The sequence below is a fragment of the Muscardinus avellanarius genome, assembly GCF_963383645.1.
Source record: "Muscardinus avellanarius genome assembly, chromosome: 1".
NCBI classification, from domain to species: Eukaryota; Metazoa; Chordata; class Mammalia; order Rodentia; family Gliridae; genus Muscardinus; species Muscardinus avellanarius.
Genome location: NC_137786.1, coordinates 163,232,222 through 163,252,612, shown reverse-complemented (window position 1 = coordinate 163,252,612; position 20,391 = coordinate 163,232,222). Strand labels below are relative to the sequence as shown.

General features: G+C 34.3%; 1 protein-coding gene across 2 annotated transcripts in view; it reads right to left on the bottom strand.

The window, feature by feature from the left end:
- Positions 1–20,391, bottom strand: part of GRM5 (glutamate metabotropic receptor 5) — a gene marked incomplete at both ends in the record, with an annotated part of 485,189 nt that overhangs the window by 295,657 nt on the left and 169,141 nt on the right. For both annotated transcript variants that reach the window (XM_080699847.1, XM_080699846.1), the window contains one exon: positions 11,840–12,089. In XM_080699847.1, coding sequence (XP_080555973.1) covers positions 11,840–12,089 — 250 coding nt within the window. The remainder of the gene's footprint in view (positions 1–11,839; positions 12,090–20,391) is intronic.

Sequence of the window (20,391 nt, the reverse complement as noted above, 5' to 3'; positions counted from 1 at the left end):
ACTACACAAAATATCGATTTCATTAATATTTTCATTCAGTTTTATTTTATCTATTAATAATGGCATGCTCAAATGCTATTATAAGTATCAACAAAACTGTATATTTGGAGTTAGAAACAAAGTTTATTGTATTTGTTAGACACAGACTGTGTTATGTAGGAAGAAATAATTACATATATGTAAAAGAAAAGAACAAGTCTCACTGTAGGTATCAAGCAAGTTTACAAACTTATCACTTTCTCCTCTAAAACAACATACTTAAAAGTATATGCACTCATATTAGAATTCTTGCATAGTGGTTCACAAAGGATATTGCAATTACAAAAATTTAGGGACAAAATGGCACTGGTAATTCAATGTCCTATTTTACTAAAACAAATTATCTTAAGTTGTCATAATTTAGTATTACAAAGTATGTTATATTAAAAAATTTTAATAGTTTCTTTGCTGGGCTTATCAAACTTTAAAATTGAATATTTGTTGTTTTTGATATTTTAATTGGACTTTCATATATTGAGCTTTTTGCTATACTATATCCAGTATATAGTTACTGCAATAAAGTAAGCAAATTGATAATTTTTGAAGAAGTAAATTAGTGAAAATCCTCTTTTAAGTAATGCTATTCAGCAAGTACAAACGTACAGACATACAGCTATGTATAGATGATTACATATGCATATAATGGTATTACTTATTTTTATTTTCTTCTTTCGCTTAAGATCTTTAAAAATGACATCAACCTTTCCAAGGTCCTGTGGACCTGCACTTGGGAGCTGCCAGGGTAACGTGTATTTGGATGGCTAATGTCCATCTTCAGCCATCTGGACATATTGTCACTGGTAACTGTCCTGCATTTACCAGACAAGGAGGATTAAATGGCATAATGCCCATAAAAGCATTTTGTAATCTTTAAAGCACTAACTAAATATATGGTATTAGTACTGTTATGGCTATGATATTGCCTTAGAATTTACAGAAATAAATTCTAAACAACTTAAGAAAATAACCACCGTAATAAAAACATCTTGTGTGCTTGGAGATCATACATTATAAACATTTTTAGAAATGCTCCCATAAGAGTATCAAGTACTGACTTTTTCAATTGTTTTGTTACATTATTCAGCCTACTCTAAAAAACACAAAACGGTTAAAATGGAAGTGTCAGGCTATAACAATCTCTTGAGATTATATTAAATGTAAGTCCATCTTAATAGCTATTTGAACAAATCATTAGTGATCAAATACTATTATAGGAAGTAAAAGGTTTATTTATAATACTACAAAGCTGAATAAGTTATTTGGACAAATGATGAATGACCATTTGGACAAATAACAAATGTCTATCAGGACATCGGGTCACCACAATCCCTGTGCAACTTTAAATTAAACATCTATGTTAATGACTTACAGGAAGAGTCCATAATCCTGGCACCTGCTCCTAGGGCCTCCTCCTGGACCTCCCCGGCCACTGCTCCACAGAGGGCTACCCTTTCATCCACTAAACTTGATACACATTTAGTCATTTAGGTCTCCAATGACTCATCTTACACTAGATTTATTTCATGGTGATCCAACTCTTAGCTTCTAATGTTCTCCAAATATATTGTATCATTCTTCCTGTGCAAAGATTCTTATTGGAACAGCTGTTGAACGATGTTGAAGGAGATGAGAATAGACTCATGTCTAGTTATTAAATGTTTCAAATCTTACCACGGAGTTTAAAAGGAAATTATTGGCATATTTAGGCCATATGCTAAAGGGAAATATTTGCCAAGTTATGAAGTTGAATATGACATTAAAGAGAAGTCAACTAAAATTATTTTGCAAAATGATGAGAAAATGAAATTGTTTTTTTAGAAAAAATAACTGTCTGCAAAATAGAAAAGATTGATACATGGGGAAAAGAATGACAACATTTTAAATCCTGACATGTCAGCAGTCCCATTTAGCAAATGGAGGAAATAAAAATAACTTTATTAGAAAGATGAATCTCTACAATCAAAAAGTACATTCCTTGTTATACTTAGAAAATTCTTTTATTTTAGATAAAATTAAACCACTCAGGGCTGAATAAGAAGGTATTTGAAAACGTATCATCTCTTGCAATTGCTTTGAACATTATGTTCCAGGCTGATGAAGAAAAAAAGCACTTTTGTTCTTGGTCTCCTCTCTCCTAAGAAGCACAGCACTCAAACCTGTACACCAACTCCAGCCAGTACTCCTATTATTAACCTAGGACCCACTTCTTGACCTTGAAGTTCAAGAAGAATTGAAAAAAAAAAGGAAGAGGAAGGGGAGTTTATGTGCAAACCATGACTACTTTTGAATAAACATTAAAAACATAAGACTTAACACTATTGCATAAGTAATGAGCCATCTTCACAGGTTTAAATGTTTCTGGATCAAGAGTCAGCAAAATTTTCACATGAAGATTCAAATAAAAACATTTTAGGACTTGTAGGGTATCTTAAATATAGGAATTATTTTATGCAGTGCTGAGTATTAAACCCAGGACCTTTCAGATGCTATGCAAATGTCCTAACACTCAGCTTTATCCCCAACCTGAGTCTCTCTTACAATTACTCAATAATAACATTATAGTCTCAAAACATCCAAATGCATTATGTACATGAGTGTGACTGTATCCTAGTAAGAACTTCATATCACCTGTGAATTCCACCAAATTATATTAGTCAACTATAAGACAATGGAAAAACTGACTGTGACTTGGTTTGATAATAATAGTATTCTGGATTTGGCCTTGTTTACCCATGCTTGTTTATCCATGCTTATAAAGCAACTTTAAACTTTCTTATTTACTAAAGTCTAAAATTTTATTATAGTAATTTCCTGAATACTTTACCTAATCATTATTTTTGTTGTTGTTTTTCTTTATAGAAAGTTAGATTGCTCCAGGGTTTGTTTATTTAAAAAACGAGAAAACTTCCTTTTATAATTACCTTTAATTAATATAATTTCCTTTGATATAGATGTCTCCAATAGCATTATATAGACTATATTAACATTTTATACTACAAGAATCGATTTGTTACTGAATTTAAAGATTATCAAAGACCACAGATGGTTTACCATGATGGATGAGGGATCTCTTCGATACCTACGGCCTGTGTGACTTTGAGAAAGCTAGTTGTCTCTTTGTGCCTGAATTTCCTCAGTTAAAAAATGAAGTTGACAATAGCTTCCCCATAAGACTCATAAAATTTCAAAATATTAATACATGCAAACAACCACTTAGTGTTTGCTAGACAAAGCATACTTTATAAATAACCTTTTTAATGGTTTAGCTTAATATCTTAAATCATAGCCTTTTAAAAGATATTTTTAAGAGCAGTCTAAGTATTTTATTTTTATTTATTTATGAATTGTGCTGGTGCAATATAACTATATATCATAATGAGATTCAAAATGATACATTCAAATATGCTTTATTAATATCCAATTATTTTTTAATTGTGTAAACAAATTTTAGAAGTACAATCAGTCTCAGATACCAGAACTATTTGAGGTACAAGAGCCTTGACAGCACAAGACCTAGCAAAAAGGGCTTTGAAGTCATGGCTTGGCGTCATTCTCCTCGTAGAAATTTTTCACTTTCCAATAACATAAAGGTCCTCTGTTCTCCTTTTGTACATTTCTACTTTCAGACCCATAGCACCTTACTAGGTGACCAGTAGCATTTAAATTTCAGGTACATAGTTAAAAAGCTCAGTGGACATTGATGAGATAAGTAATATGCCTAAGCTTTAGATTCTTCATCTATAAAGTATATAGTATAAACTATAGAAAGACCTTTTGAAATATAAAAGAACTCACTTTTTGTATTTCAACAGAGGAGTTTGAGAGAGATTACCACTTCCCAGAATGGAAAAATATGGAAGGAAACACAAAGCTTTTTTCTACCACCTCTCTCTTCCTCACCTGTGAATAGATTTACCTATGCAGAGACTGGGGAAGGGGTCAAGCATGTGTGACTTGGCCTTTTCTTTTTTTTGTGAAATAAATTGTTTTCTGTACCTAAAATTACTGTAAGATAAGGAAACCCAAGACTATCAATTCCTTCTGGTAACGTTATGGTTCAGAGGCAGCTTTAGGAAGTCTGGTTAGTCATGGATCAAAGATTTTCTCTCTAATCTGTTAATATACATTAATCTCCATGACTCACTCCTGTTGCTTTTTAATTTGAGATCCCGGCTGCTATTTAATGGACCTTTAAAACCCTAACAGTATGAATCTGTAATAATATTTCATGTGACAGTACATGCACAAATGTTAAATTTGTGGTTATTTTAAGAACATTTTTAATATAATAAAGTCAAATCTTCTAGTTTTTTATAACACATAAGTTACTATTTTTAAAAAGTGATACAAACTTTTGTGGTGATGTACACCTGTTATCCCAGTACTTGGGATGCTGAGATGAGAGGATTGCAGGCTCAAATGAAGTCCAAAGGAACTCAGTGAGACCTTGTTTCAAAACAAAAAAATAAAAAAGGATAGGGATGCAGCTCATAGATAGAATGCCCCTGAGTTCAATCCTTAATATCCTCACAAAAAAGAAAAAAAGCTATTATAAGAAGGCACTTATTAGCAGTTTATTTCTGCTTTTTAAATCTCCACTGGACAATTCATCCACTCAATGTCAAATCCTACACATGTGTGCGCATGCATATGTACACACACACACACACACACACACACACACACACACACACAGAGTATTCTTCACTTGCCTTAAAATTTAAAAGAAAACAGAAGTCATCAAGTGATTGTTCTGTTTTTAAGCCTTTAAGCATATCTTCTCCTAACATGCATTTTATTCCTCTTCTAATTCTGGAGCTTGTTTTCTTGACCTGTTTTAAATGCTACCATTCTCAGATATTTTATGCTAGCATTGACTACAGCCCTTCATTAATTTTATTCCTTTTCTTAACTAGATTTAAAAATTAAATGATCAATTAAACAAATTGCCATGACGAGCCCTTAAATAGAATGTACAAATGCTGAAAGTCATAAAAGGAGGTATCCAAAAATATAGTTTGACAGTTCCAAAATGCCATAAAGTCAAAGTTAAATGACAAGAGTGCTTCAAACATATGTCAATGAATTATTTCCCTTAATTTATAATGATCTTTTATACATGGATCAGGAAAAATAAAAAGAAAAAATAGACAAAGTGCATAAATAGCGAAGAGATATGTTGCAGCTATGTGTGTATGTGTGTGTGTATTCCTACTTAATTAGAAAAAAGATGTACAACGTCACTTATTTTTATAAGCCTAAAATTAAACACTGCAATAATATTTTATCTCATAAAATTAGGAAATAGTAAATAATTTAACACCTTGCACTGATAAAGATATAGAATAGATTTTCGCTGTGTATTTTTGTTTTCCATTTAAATTATTTTCATGAACACAAATTACATATTCAAAATTAATTAAAATTAATGTTAAAATACCTTTCTTTGAGATAATTTTCCCTTGAGATATAGTTTATCAATCTCCATTCCTTATTAAATTTCCTTATTATCACTGGTTTAAATGTCATGCATTCATTTTCCCATTCTTAGCCTCTTCATTCTTAATCTGTTGTTTTTCCTCCATTCAGCTATGTTGCTAAATCACCAATTTTCTCTATGTCATGCATTCATTTTCCCATTCTTAGCCTCTTCATTCTTAATCTGTTGTTTTTCCTCCATTCAGCTATGTTGCTAAATCACCAATTTTCTCTACCTCAATAAGCTCAAATGCTCTTTCAATATCTTTTCAGTTGATTTTTCTAAAATCAGCTGACCACCGGTGGCCTGTTGACGTATTACCCTCTTAGTTTTCCACCCACAGCTCTGGTTTTGTCTTTTACCTATCTGCTTTTCATAGTTCATCTCTCCTCTCTCCCCCAACCATGAATTGCTGAGTGAGATTCCTCAAAGACCAACTCTTAGAATTTCCAGTGTCTCCAGTTTATAAACAGGTGATTCTAGTGATTTATTCGGTTCTACTTACAATATATTTATCTCTTTTGAACTCTAGATTCACATATAGTTACTCCACATTTAGTCAACTTATTCAAAACTGAACTCATTTTCTTTTATCTTGTGCTTGAGTCAATGATCATCTTGGTAGACACCACCAATTATATTATTACACAACAAAAATCCTTCTCACTCTCTTGACCACACTCTCCCACAATATCAAACACATCATCAGATCCTATAGATTTTTAATTGGTAAGTAATTCTTAGTCTAGCATCTTTTCACCAGACACATTTTCTCAGTATATAATAGTATGATCTCTGTATAGCACACCGTTTCCCCTGCATCTGCCTTACCTCTTTTAATCCATATTCTATATTCCAGGACCATCTTTTGGAAAATCGTGTATATCATATTCACACTCCCACAAAAAGCATTCATTAATAAAAGAATAAATATCAAAACACTACACTACAAGATGCAAAATGGAGTACTTTAGGCTCCTCTATAAAATTCTTTCTGGCGTGCTACCCTTATTTTTTTGTTTTCAACTCTTAAGATTCAGGAAGTTTTGCATACTGTTTGAGGCAGATATATCTGAACAATTGGCTGCTTAGAAGTAGAATATTATATTATTAGTCTGATCTCAATTCAAACGTAAGCATAAACACAAAAGCAAGTTAAAGTGGGACTTAGTTTGATTTGCTTTATTTGCATTACTAAATTTTACAAGGATCTCCATGATTTTCATGACTTTTTACTAGGCTTCAAGAATTATCAAAAGATAACCAAAAACAACAAAACCAAAATAAGAAAAAATTAAACTGAGATTATTTGTGTTGAAATATTTATATAGCTAGAAAATTTTTCTCTTGAGAGTGAAAAATGGATCAATGTGGTTTGTAATCTTATGTCATCATTCAGTCTCATTGAGTTTGTTACTTTCTGTCTTACAAAATAGGGATATGGTCACTAAACTAAAAGGCATCATAATTTTGAAGTGTCTGATTTTTACAGTATTAAATGAGAATTTCTTCCTACCTCTTCTCTACTACCTCTATAGAAACTCAATGAAAATGACTTTTACACCTGCAATTTAATGACACTGCATGATCTAGTAGAAGAGAAGTATAGCTGTTTACAAATGGATTAATTTGGAATTGAATTGTTGCTGATGTCCAAGAACAAAGAATAATATTTACTTCTGGGTAGTTACTGTTATTGTAATTTTACTAAAACAATTGCTTCTAATTCTGTCAGTAAAAATCTCATTAAAGCCTGGTGTGGTGCCACACACTTGCAATCCCAGTACTTGGGAGGCTATGACAGGAGGATTGAGGATTCAAGCACAGCCTCGGCTACTTAGTAAGGCCCTCTGTAACTTAGTGAGACCTTGTTTTAAAATAAAGAATAAAAAAATGGGGCTGGGGGTGTAGCTTGGAAGTAGAATGCTCCTGAATTCCATCCTTAGTACAAGAAAAACAAAAACAAACAAACAAAAAACTCACTAAATTCTTATCCTTTTCAGTTTGAACAATAATGAGGTATATTTACTTTCTAATAACAAATATTCAAAATTCCAAATCTTTTTGAAATTTAAGTACTTTTTATTTTGTGACCTAGTAATAATTATTATATTGAAGAACATAAACTCTCAATTCAAATAAACTTATAGTTGCATCTAATCATAAACAAATAAGATTATCTTTAAGTAATTAAATTAATAAAATTTGAGCCAGGGAGCTGGGAGTGGTGGCGCACACTTGTAATCCCAGCATTTGGGAGGCTGAGACCTGGAGGATCGCGGTTCATGGACAGCCTCAGCTACTTAGTGAGGCCCTCTGCAACTCAGTGAGACCTGGTTTCAAAATAAAGAATAAAAAATAGGGCAGGGGGTGTAGCTCGAAGGTCGAATGCCCCTGGGTTCCATCCCCAGACCTACACACACACACACAAAATTTGAGCCAGGGCATGATAACCCCAATACTTGGGAGGCTGAGACAGAAGGATTATAAGTTTGTGCCAGCCTCAGCAACTTAGTGAGATTTGTTTAAAAATAAAAATAAAATTGGGCTTTGGGTGTAGCTCAGAGCTAGAATAGATACTGGGTTCAATGCTTAGTACCACCAAAATATAAATAAGTGAATTAATTGATTTATTAAATTGTACTACTCTTTACAAGTACATATTTAAGTCTGTAAGTTATAAATGATATATCTCCAATAATGCTTTTCCAGGTCTAGAACTAAACCAGTATATTTTTATAGAAAAATAAATCCCTTTACAAATGTCATTCCTGTCTAGATTATTAATCCCATCCTCCTGGTAGGGCCAAACTTAGTAAGACTGTTTCAGGGACTGGAACAGAATACTTTTATTGACAAGAAGACTACAGATTATCTAATTCACAAAAGGGAAGACCTAGTGACCAGGCCTATCTCTGTAATATTCTGTTGATGTGCAGCGCAGATGGTGAAATATGTTGATGGATGAGGTTGTCTCTGCAGCGGAGTTGTCTTAGTCCAGCCAAATTCTTTAGCTGGTGATCTATTAAATATGGCTGACCAAGGAAACTGAAGATACTTATAAGTAAATGCAGTTGATACAATTGGGAACTTCTAGCAAATTCTGAACACAGATTTTTTTCTTATAGCTTTGACATCTAGTTTCTCAGAACCATCCACCTAAATTTGAACTGACAGAGGAAAAGAATAAAAGGAAAGATTAGGAGAATATATACAAACAAGTAATCTTAAAATACTAAATGGAATTATATGGTGAGTTGACAAGAATTATGGGAAGAAAACATTCATATAAAATGCTAATTTAAATGTAAAATTTTTCTTGAATTATCTGTATGTGTATTTGTGTGTGTATGTGTGTGTGTGTGTGTGTGTGTGACTAAGTATTGAACCCATAGATGTTCTATCACTAAATTACATCTTCAGCTGAACCCTTTTTATGTTTTAGTTTTGAAATAGGGTCTTACTAAATTTCTGAGGGTCTTGTGAAGTTGCTGAGATTGGTCTTGTACCTGTGATCCTCCTGTCTCAGCCTCGCAATATTGACCAGGTATGAGCAATCACACCTATTATTTCTTTTCAGGCCTACGACGTATGGAGAACCAGGAATCAGCTATCAGATTATAACTTCTGCCCTGTGTCTGTTCTAGAGAAAACAGGTCAGTAGAAAAAAATATTGTATTATAAGTCATGGAAATTGAGGTATGATTTTGAGTATGTCTTATAATCTTGGGGAATCAGTGTCCTCATTTGTAAAAAGTAAAAAAGAATATATGTATAAAATTTTTCTTATGATTATGAAAATTTGCTTATCTGTTTCACAACACTATTATTCGATATCTGTCTAGCCTTAGAGTCTTCTTTTACAAAATGGAGATAATAGCAGTACTCAATATATAGATGTTGTTTTTGATGCATTTTATGGGATTTATTGCTATCACTGTAAGCTCCATCAGATTAATAGTTAATGCCTGTTTTATACATTTGAGACATCCCAAGCACTTTGACACACAGTGAATTCTCAATAGTTGTTAAATGAATGCAAAATGCTTAATAATAACTGACAAAAACTTTTGACTTTGATTTAGTAAATGATTCTGAAAATAGTTTGATTTATACCAGCAGTCTCATCTCTTTAGGACAGTTGGAAGGAGTAGCAAAAAAAAAAAGATACAGAGAGAGAAGTTGAGTGGGGACTTAGGACCATACTGCCCCCCCCCAATACATTGAGTATCACATATTATATTCAAAGAAAAGAGCATGAGTGAAGAGATGAGTGAAGAGAAGTGAAAATAATAGGATACTTTTTAAAAATTATAAGTTGAAATGAACTAGTGCTCAGGTAAATGTGAAGTATTAAATAACCAGCCAATGGAGGCCTGGAAATTTTTAAGTAAAAATTACATATCTACTTTTTAATAAATCAAGTGATTTAGCAATAACTTTCTATTTTAGAATACCCATAGTGAACTTCAAAATATACTAACTATAGAAATTTGACTTTTCTTTATTTTTGGTAATAAAATCACAGGTAGAAAATGACAAATATGGTATATATGGCTCACTGCTTTGAAAAATAATGCCAATCTAGCTTCTTGCCTTCTACTGCTAGGATAGCAGCAGATTGGAGCTGCAGAATCCTTTATCCCTATCATAAAAAAGAATAAGAAACAGGAATGTTTAATGCCACTTTATTCCTGTTTTTATTTTTGAAATATAAGAATACTGTCAGTGGGAGTGTTTCTGGTTTATATAAGTAACTGGTGCATCATCTGCAAGGTAGGGATGGACATAGATGAAAAGGGAGTCTCACTCAATAGCATTTTTATGAAGGATGTATGGTCTTATACCAAAATAGCTCCATTAATCAGCTCAGACAGGAAAGAATTAGGTACTTAAAGTGACTGTCAGAAAATGTCTCAAGCAAGAACTGAGTCTGACCACAGAAGGTCAGTTAAGCATTTGGAAAATAAACGATGTTCTCTTGAAGTAGCCATCGAACATTGATAGCAAGGAAGACAGTTTTCTGTTATAGGTAGAAATACTGAGAGAGGCTATTCATTAAATTGGCTGCTTACTCAGAAAAGATGTGATATATGATAACTTCTTAAAAGTGTAGAATGAAGCAGCTCAGGTGCCACTGATAAACCCATCTTAGAAGTGAACTTTACTCATACCTTCAAAATTAAGAGGTACATTTACTGATTAGCTTTATGTGTGTGTTGGGCCATGGGTGCTTGGATATTTGGACAAGCATCCTTATATCTGTGTATTTTAGAGGGTTCTTGGATAACCACCTTTGAATCAGAAGACTGAATATAATGTAGATTGTCTTTCTTAATGTGGCTTGGCTTTATCCAATCAATTGAAGGCCTGAATAGAACTCTTAGGGAATTCTTTTGCTTTACTGCCTAAGTTGGGGAATTGGTCTTTCCCATTCTACAACTTGGACTCAAAGACTGACTCTTTTTGGATCTGGAGTTTGATGACTGCAATTTAATACAGCCAGTATCAAAGTTCTTAGACTGGTACTTGAACTTGGTCTATGTATCAGTTGTGCTAGGTTTCCAGCTTGCCAAATGCAGATCTTGTAAATCCCCAGCTTCCTCAATCAAATTAAATAATTCATTATGATAAATCTTATGTACATGTTATATATAGGTATATGTATATATTAACTTTTGATTTTTTTCCTTCTAGAGAACTTGACTAATCCACTAATTCAACAATATAATCAGGATATAAGCTGATTTGTGCCACCCAAGTGAATTATCTGGATAATTCATGCCAATCCCTGTAGAAGCCAATGTTTTAGAACCTTGTCTGGTGATGATGCAAGTGATCTAAGTAATAACACTTTTAGAATGTGAAATGTTGAGATAAATGACAAATGCTTTAAAAATTAGTTCTCAAAGCAACTCCTCATTTTCAGCCCCAATTTCTATGATCACACATCATAGACTAAGCTCAAGAAGCTATTTTCAAAATCGATTTCAAAAGCAAAAGCAATGACTTTGATCGGTATGCATTTCTCAAGATAATTACTCAAACATTTAAGAATCCAACTCACTGCCTTATATTTTTAAGGACATAAGGACTCATCATCTTTATATTTTGATTGCTATTATCATTACCAGTCAGGACAACGCACATATACTTATTTTCCATGATATTCCCCAGTCACTGGTCCTTTATGATATTTAAGCTCTACTTCCACTACATGAATTAAAATTCACAAGCATCGTCTTTGTGCATCCAAAGATGCCACAAGATGCTACCAAACACGTGCCAATAACTGCATGTGCGTCTTCTCACATCACTCACCTGCCCAGAAGCAGGAATTCTCCTGCCAGCCCCAGTCGTCTCATTGCCATCAGCAGACCTCTCACTGTCATGCCCTCACAGAAGCAGGCCACCACGCGCGCCTTGGGTAAGTGGCTTCTGAGCTTTTTCAGCAGCTTATCAAAGCTCTGTTCCCCCGCATTGCTGTAGATCTTGTAAGAGTGGGCGATGCAAATTCCTTCCTTGGCTGACATGTCCTTGAAAGCCTCCATCCCACTTTCTCCATAGTTGCCTGTGTGAAAACAGAGAAGCAGAAGGAGAGTGAAGTGAGAGGCTTGCACTGACTGCACACAGTCAGGGTGCAGGAAGGGCACTTGATGGTGTTGAGTTGGAAATCAACCCAAACCTGAGTTATTTTCCTTTCACTGAGGTATTTATTTCAGAAAAATTAACAGTTGAACTTTATTTTACTTATATGCATTTCTCATAGCTTTAGAACTATACATATTATTGTTATTGTTATTATTATTATTATTATTATTATTATTATTATTATTGTCTATAGTGACCATACTGTGCAATAGTACAGCAGAAATTATTACTTGTATGTAGCTGTACTTAGTACCCATTGATTAGCCTGTTTCTCCTCTCTTCCCACTGCTTGTCCCTGTCTCTGGTAACCAGCATTCTACTTTCAACTTGTATGCGATCATTTTTTAAGATCCCCACATGAGTAAGACCATGTGGTGCTTGTCTTTTTGTGACTGGCTGTTTCACCTAACAGAATGATTTTCACTTTCATCCATGTTATGTAGGTGACCCCATTTTCTTCTTTTATATGGCTGAATGATATTTCATCCTATACATGTAGGGTGTTATCTTTACTCATGTTTCATTTGATGTATACTTTGTTTCCATTTCACACACACAGACATGTATACACATTTGACAATATATATATATATATATATATATATACATATACATATATATACATATATATGTGTGTGTATCTCTCTATATATATGTATATGTGTGTGTGTGTGTGTGTGTGAAAAAACGAGTAATTCACCAGTTATTGTGTGATAAGGATTTAAAAGTTATAATATAAATGCTCCATAATGATCTGAAATAGCCAGCTGTGCATTTCTTATATATTGTGAACATAGCTGAGAAGATATTTCTTCAATATACTAATTTGATTTCCTTTGGGTATATACTTGCATATACTTGGAAGAGATTTATCTGTTAGTTTTTTTCTCCCTTTTGTCTCATTTCCCATTACTTACCATTGTATATCTTTGCCCTACTGATGTGGCTGGAGATGATTTGTCCTCAAAGGCTAATGTGCTAGAAGCTCGGTCCCAGTGTGGCCATGTTGAAGTTATGAAACCTTTAAGATGTAAAGTGTAGTGATTAGGTTTGGGTTAATCTAAGATGTAGAGTGTAGTGATTAGGTTTGGTTAACCTTGTGAGTTGATTAATGCTGTTGTGTGGGAGTGGGTAAGGTCTTGTGAGTAGTCCATTAGCTTGCATGGGTTGTTACAACACATGCAAGCCTGGGTTTCACCCAGTCTCTTGTTTTCTTGCTCACACACATGCTCTTGATTTATTTATGCAGCTGGTTCCCTTTTCACTCTCCTACCATGTTGTAACACAGCCAGACACCAGAAGATCCAGTACTATGCTGTCTGGACCTTCTAGCCACTAAAATCATGAGCCAAATAAACCTCTTTTCTTCATATAATAGCCATCAGCATGTATTATGTTATGGCCATACAAAATGGTAGGAGACACACACTGATTAAGATTTTCATGTTAAGGATACAGTATACACATGTAATAGTATAGATATAATGAAGATATATTTATGAAATACTATATGATGTGAACTATTATATATATTATACTTTATATTAATAATATGAGATTTTGTGACTTGATCTCAATTAAAAAAAAGATTCCACATTGTTGCTATTTTTTATTTTTTTGCAGAAATAGGGGTTGAACCCACTCTACCTCTGAGCTACAACCCCTATTTTTTATTCTTCATTTTGAAACAGGTTCTCACTACATTACAGAGGGCCTCACTAAATACCCAAGGCTGGCCAGGAACCTGCAAACCTTCTGTCTCAAGCCTCCCAAGTACTGGGATTACAAATGTTTGCAACCATACCTGGCTATTGCTATTTTTTTTTTTTTGTGGTACTGGGGTTCCTGGAAGCCCTCCTACCTTCAAGCTACACTCTCAGACCTATTTTTATTTTTGGAAACAGGGTCTCTTAAGCCAGCACAGCTGGCTTCGAACCTGCGCGATCCTCCTGTCTTCGCCTCCCAAGCGCGGGGATTACAAGCGTGTGCCACCATGCCCGGCGACCCAAGACTTATTTTTATATTTTTATTGGGAAACAGGGTCTCTTAAGCCAGCGAGGCTGGCTTTGAACCTGTGTGATCCTTCTGTCTCCGCCTCCCAAAAGTGGGGATTATAAGTGTGCGCCACCACGCCTGGCTATTGCTATTTCTTGATTTAACTTTTTTCTTTCTTGTACTGGGGATTAAACTCAGGGATGTTCTACCTCTGAGCTAGAACCCTCAGCCTTATTTTGTACATATTTTTTAAATTTTGAAACAAAGTCTCACTAAGTTGCTGAAGTTATTGCTAAATTGCTGAGACTGGCCTCAAACCTGCAATCTTCCTGTCTCTGCCTTCCAAGTGCTGGCATTATAGGTGTGTGCTGAAATTTAGTCTTGTTTTAAATCAGTGTGTAAGTCCATGACAAACATTTTAAGTTTCACTGTACAGAACCTTAAGGAAGTTAGTAATATTGACGAGCGATTCCAAAGTCCCTTGCTGAGTTTGGGGATGAAGGATTAATGGTCATCTTTTAAACTTAATAAAAGATAAGAATATTGGGAATTAATCATACCAGGACAATTATGTATGTGAACTCATTTGACTCTGACAATTATATTTTGAGTAGGTATCACAACCTATATTTCATGGATAAAACAGATGAGGTAGTTAGGTCTACACTGAGCCTGTTATATACATGAACAGAAAAGAAGGCTGAGCATCACGCAGAGATATGACAGAACAGGTTCTGCTCCCCTCACTCTTCCACGGCTGACTATGCAGTCCCAGAAGTTCAATTATACTTGCATTTCTCTTTCCCACTTAAAGGTCATGCATGGTATTTCAAATTTAGATAATTTTAAGCATTTTAAGGCTCTATAGATAATACTAGGCTCATTTGCTAAGTTTTCAAAGATTAGATCAGCAAGGGAGATTGACTTGAAGAATGCATAATCTTATTAAAAGTCTACTGAACTGTAGAATATAAAGGATTGAAACCGGTATAAAAGTAAAGTAGACTTAGAAATTGGAATTTCACCTAAGAAAGGTGGAAATAGATCCACCATATGATCCAGCTATACCACTCCTGGGTATCTTTCCAAAGGGGTTGAATTCAGAGAAATACAGCAACATATGCATACCTATGTTCATAGCAGCACAATTTGTAATAGCCAAAATATAGAACCAACCCAGACCACCATCAACAGATGAATGGATAGCAAAACTGTGGGAAATACACACAATGGAATTCTATTCAGCCATAAAGAAGAACAAAATTATATCATTTGCAAGAAGATGGAAAGCCCTGGAGAACATTATGTTAAGTGAAATCAGCCAAGCACAGAAGGAGAAGATACATATGTTTCCTCTAATATGCCCAAACTAGGAAACACAGAGGATACCAGTGGGACTCCAGATAATGGAGGGGAAATACCAGCAAAGTTTGAATGGAAAGATAGGAGAGGAGGAAGGCTGATCTTGATTAATGAGGGTCTACATCTGAACATGTGTAAAATTATGAATAAGACATGGTTAACCTGGACAACCATTGGTGGGAGGTGGGAAGGGAAAACGGGAGCGGGGGGGGGGCACCAAATATAGTTTAAATGTATACTATTTATGTTCAATTAAAAAAATGTTAAAAAAAAGAAATTGGAATTTCATCAGGAGGAGAATACAGAATAAATAATAAGTACAGGGCATTCAATTGCATAGGTGTCCTATGCCTACAAGAGAGATAATTTACAAATACTGACATGTGTTTAGCAGTTTGGTTTTGGGAGAGTCAATTTATATTTATTTGCTTACTGCTCCTCATAACTTTGATAAACATTAACATTATATTCCCTTTAAATATAGCAAGTAGGAGATTGAGTCTTGGTTGGAATGTGTATCTTCTAATCCCTGCTATGCAATGCTTAGGAAAGCACAGGTGCATTGCTGCAATGAGGTCCTCAGATGCTGAGGGGAGAGTTTTGTGTATTTCTATCTTCATGGGAAACCTGAGAAAGGCAAAGCTGGGGAGGCCCGCTTGCATCCCAGCCAAACACACTGGTGAGCAAGCTGCAACTTTTTCATCCTTCTCCAGAATTAAAAACAACAAGAAGCCTCTGTGAGGATAGCAGGTGGGAAATCCAGTTATTTTACAATTAACAAAGTTTAAATGACACTTGCTGAAAAATGTGTTATGGGCCTAAATTATTGCTTTAGTACTAATCTGAGTAATCTTTTAATCTTTGATTTATTTTTAGACAACTTGGTTTTTAACTATCTTGCATTTAATGCTTTGATTTAATGCTAAGGAGTTTGTATAAATAATTTAAAATTAGGGATAGTTATTCTGATAAAAATTTAGTTAAACAACAAAAAAGAGAGAGAAAACATGGTGACTGTGGGATGTAGAAAATTTAGTAGCTATAACAAACAAAACTCAACTATGGAGAAGGCAGCCCCTTAATAAGAAAAAAGGAGCAGCAAAGTTATATATGAACTGAAACCCCAAAAAAGGGAAAGATGGTGGAATAAAATCCAATAGTTAGAACTCGAGATTCATAGAAAAGAGCCTGAGTGCAACTGACCTCGTGTGGTGACCTCTTGGGCTGCCAGGTCAAACCATGTCTGCCAGCAAAACACCCCCAAGAAATTCTGGCAAGAAAACCAAGGACTTGAGATGAAGTAAGTGGTGGTCATCTTCACTGACCAGCACCATGCTTATCCTTGTTTGAAGACAACATAATCCTATATCTAGAAGACCCAAAAAACTCAACCAAAAGACTACTGGAGCTGATTAACCAATTTTAAAAAGTGTTGGGATACTAAAATCAACCTAAATAAATCAGTAGCTTTTCTATATGCCAATAAGGAATCCACAAAGAAAGAAATAAAGAAAATATTTCCATTCACAATAACCTCAAAACCAATAAAATACCTAGGTATAAGTCTAACCAAAGATGTAAAAGACCTCTTCCATGAAAATTATAAAACATTAAAGAAAGAAAGTAAAGAAGACCTTGGGAGATGGAAAGAACCCCATTGCTCATGAATAGGCAGAATAAATATCATCAAAATGGCCATTCAGCCAAAAGTGATCTACAGATTCAATGCAATTCCTATCAAAATACCAAAGACATTCTTCCTAGACCTAGAAAAACTAGTTATGAATTTCAAATGGAGAAACAAAAACCTAGAATAGCCAAAGCAGTTCTCAGCAATAAGAACCATTCAGAAGGCATCATAATTCCTGACTTTGAATTATGACAGCACAATAGTAGTTAAAACAGCATGGTATTGGCACAAAAAAGGCACACAGACCAATGGAAGAGAATACAAATATGGAAACAAACCCACACACTTATAGTCAATTGATCTTTGACAAAGGGTCCAAATTCATATGCTGGAGAAAAAACAGCCTTTTCAAGAAATGGTGCTGGGAGAACTGGCTATCCATTTGTAGAAAATTGGGACTAGTTCATTACCTCTCACCATGCACAGGAATCAACTCAAGATGAATCCAAGACCTGAAAATCAGACCAGAGACTGTGAAGCTATTAGAAGAGGGCATAAGTTCAACACTCCTACATACTGGCACGGGTAGTAACTTTCTCAACAAGACCTACAAAGAGCAGGAAATTAAAACAAGAATTAACAAGTGGTATGGAATCAAACTAAAAAGCTTCTGCTCATCAAAGGAAATCATAAAGAATTGAAAGAGAAGGCCTATAGAATGGGAGAAGATCTTTGCCAGCTATTACCCCTCTGATAAAGGGCTAATATCTAGAATATACAAAGAACTCAAAAGATTTTACACTAGCAAAACAAATAACCCAATCAAGAAATGGGCAACTGAATTAAATAGACACTTCCCAACAGAAGAGATACGAATGGCCTATAGATACATAGAAAATGTATCATTAGCACTCATGGAGATGCAAATCAAAACTACACTGAGATTCCATCTAACCCCAATCAGAGTGACAAGAATAAAGAAATCCAATAACAACAAATATTGGCAAGGATTTGGGGAAATAGGAACTCTTTTATACTGCTGGTGAGAGTCCAAAGTAGTTCAGCCACTATGGAGATCAGTATCAAGTTTCCTTAGAAAACTGGGAATGAATCCACCATTTAATTCAGCTATGCCACTACTGGGTATCATTCAAGGGGGGTGAAATCAGAGAACTACAGTAACATATGCATACCCATGTTCATAGCAGCACAATTCTCAATAGCCAAAATATGGAACCAACCTAAGTGTCTATCAACAGATGAATGGATTACAAAATTATGGGAAATACACAAAATGGAATTATACTCAGCAATAAAGAAGAACAACAACGTTATGTCATTCATAAGAAGATGGAAAGACCTGGAGAACATTATGTTAAGCGAGATTATCCAAGTATAGAAAGAGGAGGGACATGTGTTTTCTCTAATATGCATAAGCTAGGGAGTATTAGGGGTACTAGACAGACTCCACATAATGGAGGGGATACTCTAGCAAAGCCAGGAAGGAAGGGTAGAGAAAAAAGCTGAGGTACACTCATGGAAAAGCTACATGTGACTATGTGATGTAAATATAATATTATTAACTTGGACACTCAGTATCAGGAGGGAGGGAAATTGGGAAGGAAGGGAGGGCATCAAGTACTATGTGATATATACCATTGTCAACATGATCTACATTATGATGTGAGACTATAGTGCACCAAGAAAAATAAAAAATAATACTTGAGGAATTCTCTAGCACCTCTCCTATCAACTGTGTCTTAGCACTGTCTCTCTCCATACAGCATGCTGCATAAAAACAGCTTGGAAACAGATTTGAGAATTCTGTTATTAAAGAAATCTGAATTCAAATTCAGTTTCTCACCTGAAAATAGAAGTAACCTCTCTTAATATCTGGATAGTTGGTATATTTCATGCATATTCAATATCTGGTAGATAGCTTGAGCAAGCCAATTCCACCTACTGGGACCTTAAAGAATATTCTATACAGAGTTTATCTACTCTCACCTAGAGTAGCCATAACATTAATGGAGAACATGGCATTACCAGAGAAAATTAGACTAATGAATGGTTTTAAACTAGCACAAGAAATTGTGATTTTTCTCAGTCAAGTCTGCACAGTATTCCTTAAAATTAAAATGAAGGAATATAAAGAATCTCTATACCTTCCACTTAGTTTTGTCATTAACTTACAACTGTTCTAAAAAGTCTCAATACATGTGTGACATAAATGTTTTGTACACTAATATTGCCTTATAAAAAAATAGGTCCATCTCTTGCAATTTAAGATGAGAATTATAAACAGGGCATAGTGGCATACACTTGTAATCTCAGCACTTTGGAGGCTGAGACAAGAGGATCACAGGTTCAAAGCCAGCCTTAGTTACTGAGTGAGGCTCTCAGCAACTTACTGAGACCCTGTTTCCAAATATACTATAAAATAGATCTGGGAGTATAGCCTGGAGGTAAAAACGTACTTGGGTTCTACCCACAGTACCACCAAAAAAAAAAAAAAAAAAAAATGAGGATTATAAGTCCCACTGAAAATGGAAAGTTTGCAGGGTAGCTATTCATTATGTAATATAAACACTTTATTCTGGAATAACACATTTAAAAATAGTATGAAGCTATAAAAATGTCTCCAGGAAGAAGAATGAAATAGATGTCTAGCAATATACAGAATGAAAAAAAATGGTAAGGAAGAAAATATTTCTTTTTCAAACTCTGGATTAAGTCATTGAGAAGGAAAGCTATGGTGCAAAACATAAATTTAATGTGTGGCTTCATTTGAAGTAATTGGTGGATGAAGAAGAACTACACAGAGCATTGCTCTTTACTAGCAGAAGGTTGATGACTTGGAATTATCAGAAGAAAATGTACTAATAACCCAAAAACTTGACTCTTAGCTCTTATTTATAATCATATGATACAAATAGAAATTATTGAGTTTCAACTTCAGAATATATCTTACCAACCTTTCAAAAAGAAATTTAAGAAGAAAACGACAGAGGTTGAGAGAGATAAACCAGGAGAATTGAAGGAAATGGTAAGGGTCTTAGCAACCTCTACTCAGAATGTGGAAGTTTATATAAACAGAAAAATATCAGATATGTGATTAAGTGAACTATTAGAAGCTAAAATTCATAAATTAGCTAAGGTAATAATAGAATTATTATATTATGAAAAGAAATTATTATGAGGCAACAGTATATATACTCTATAATTAAATATACAA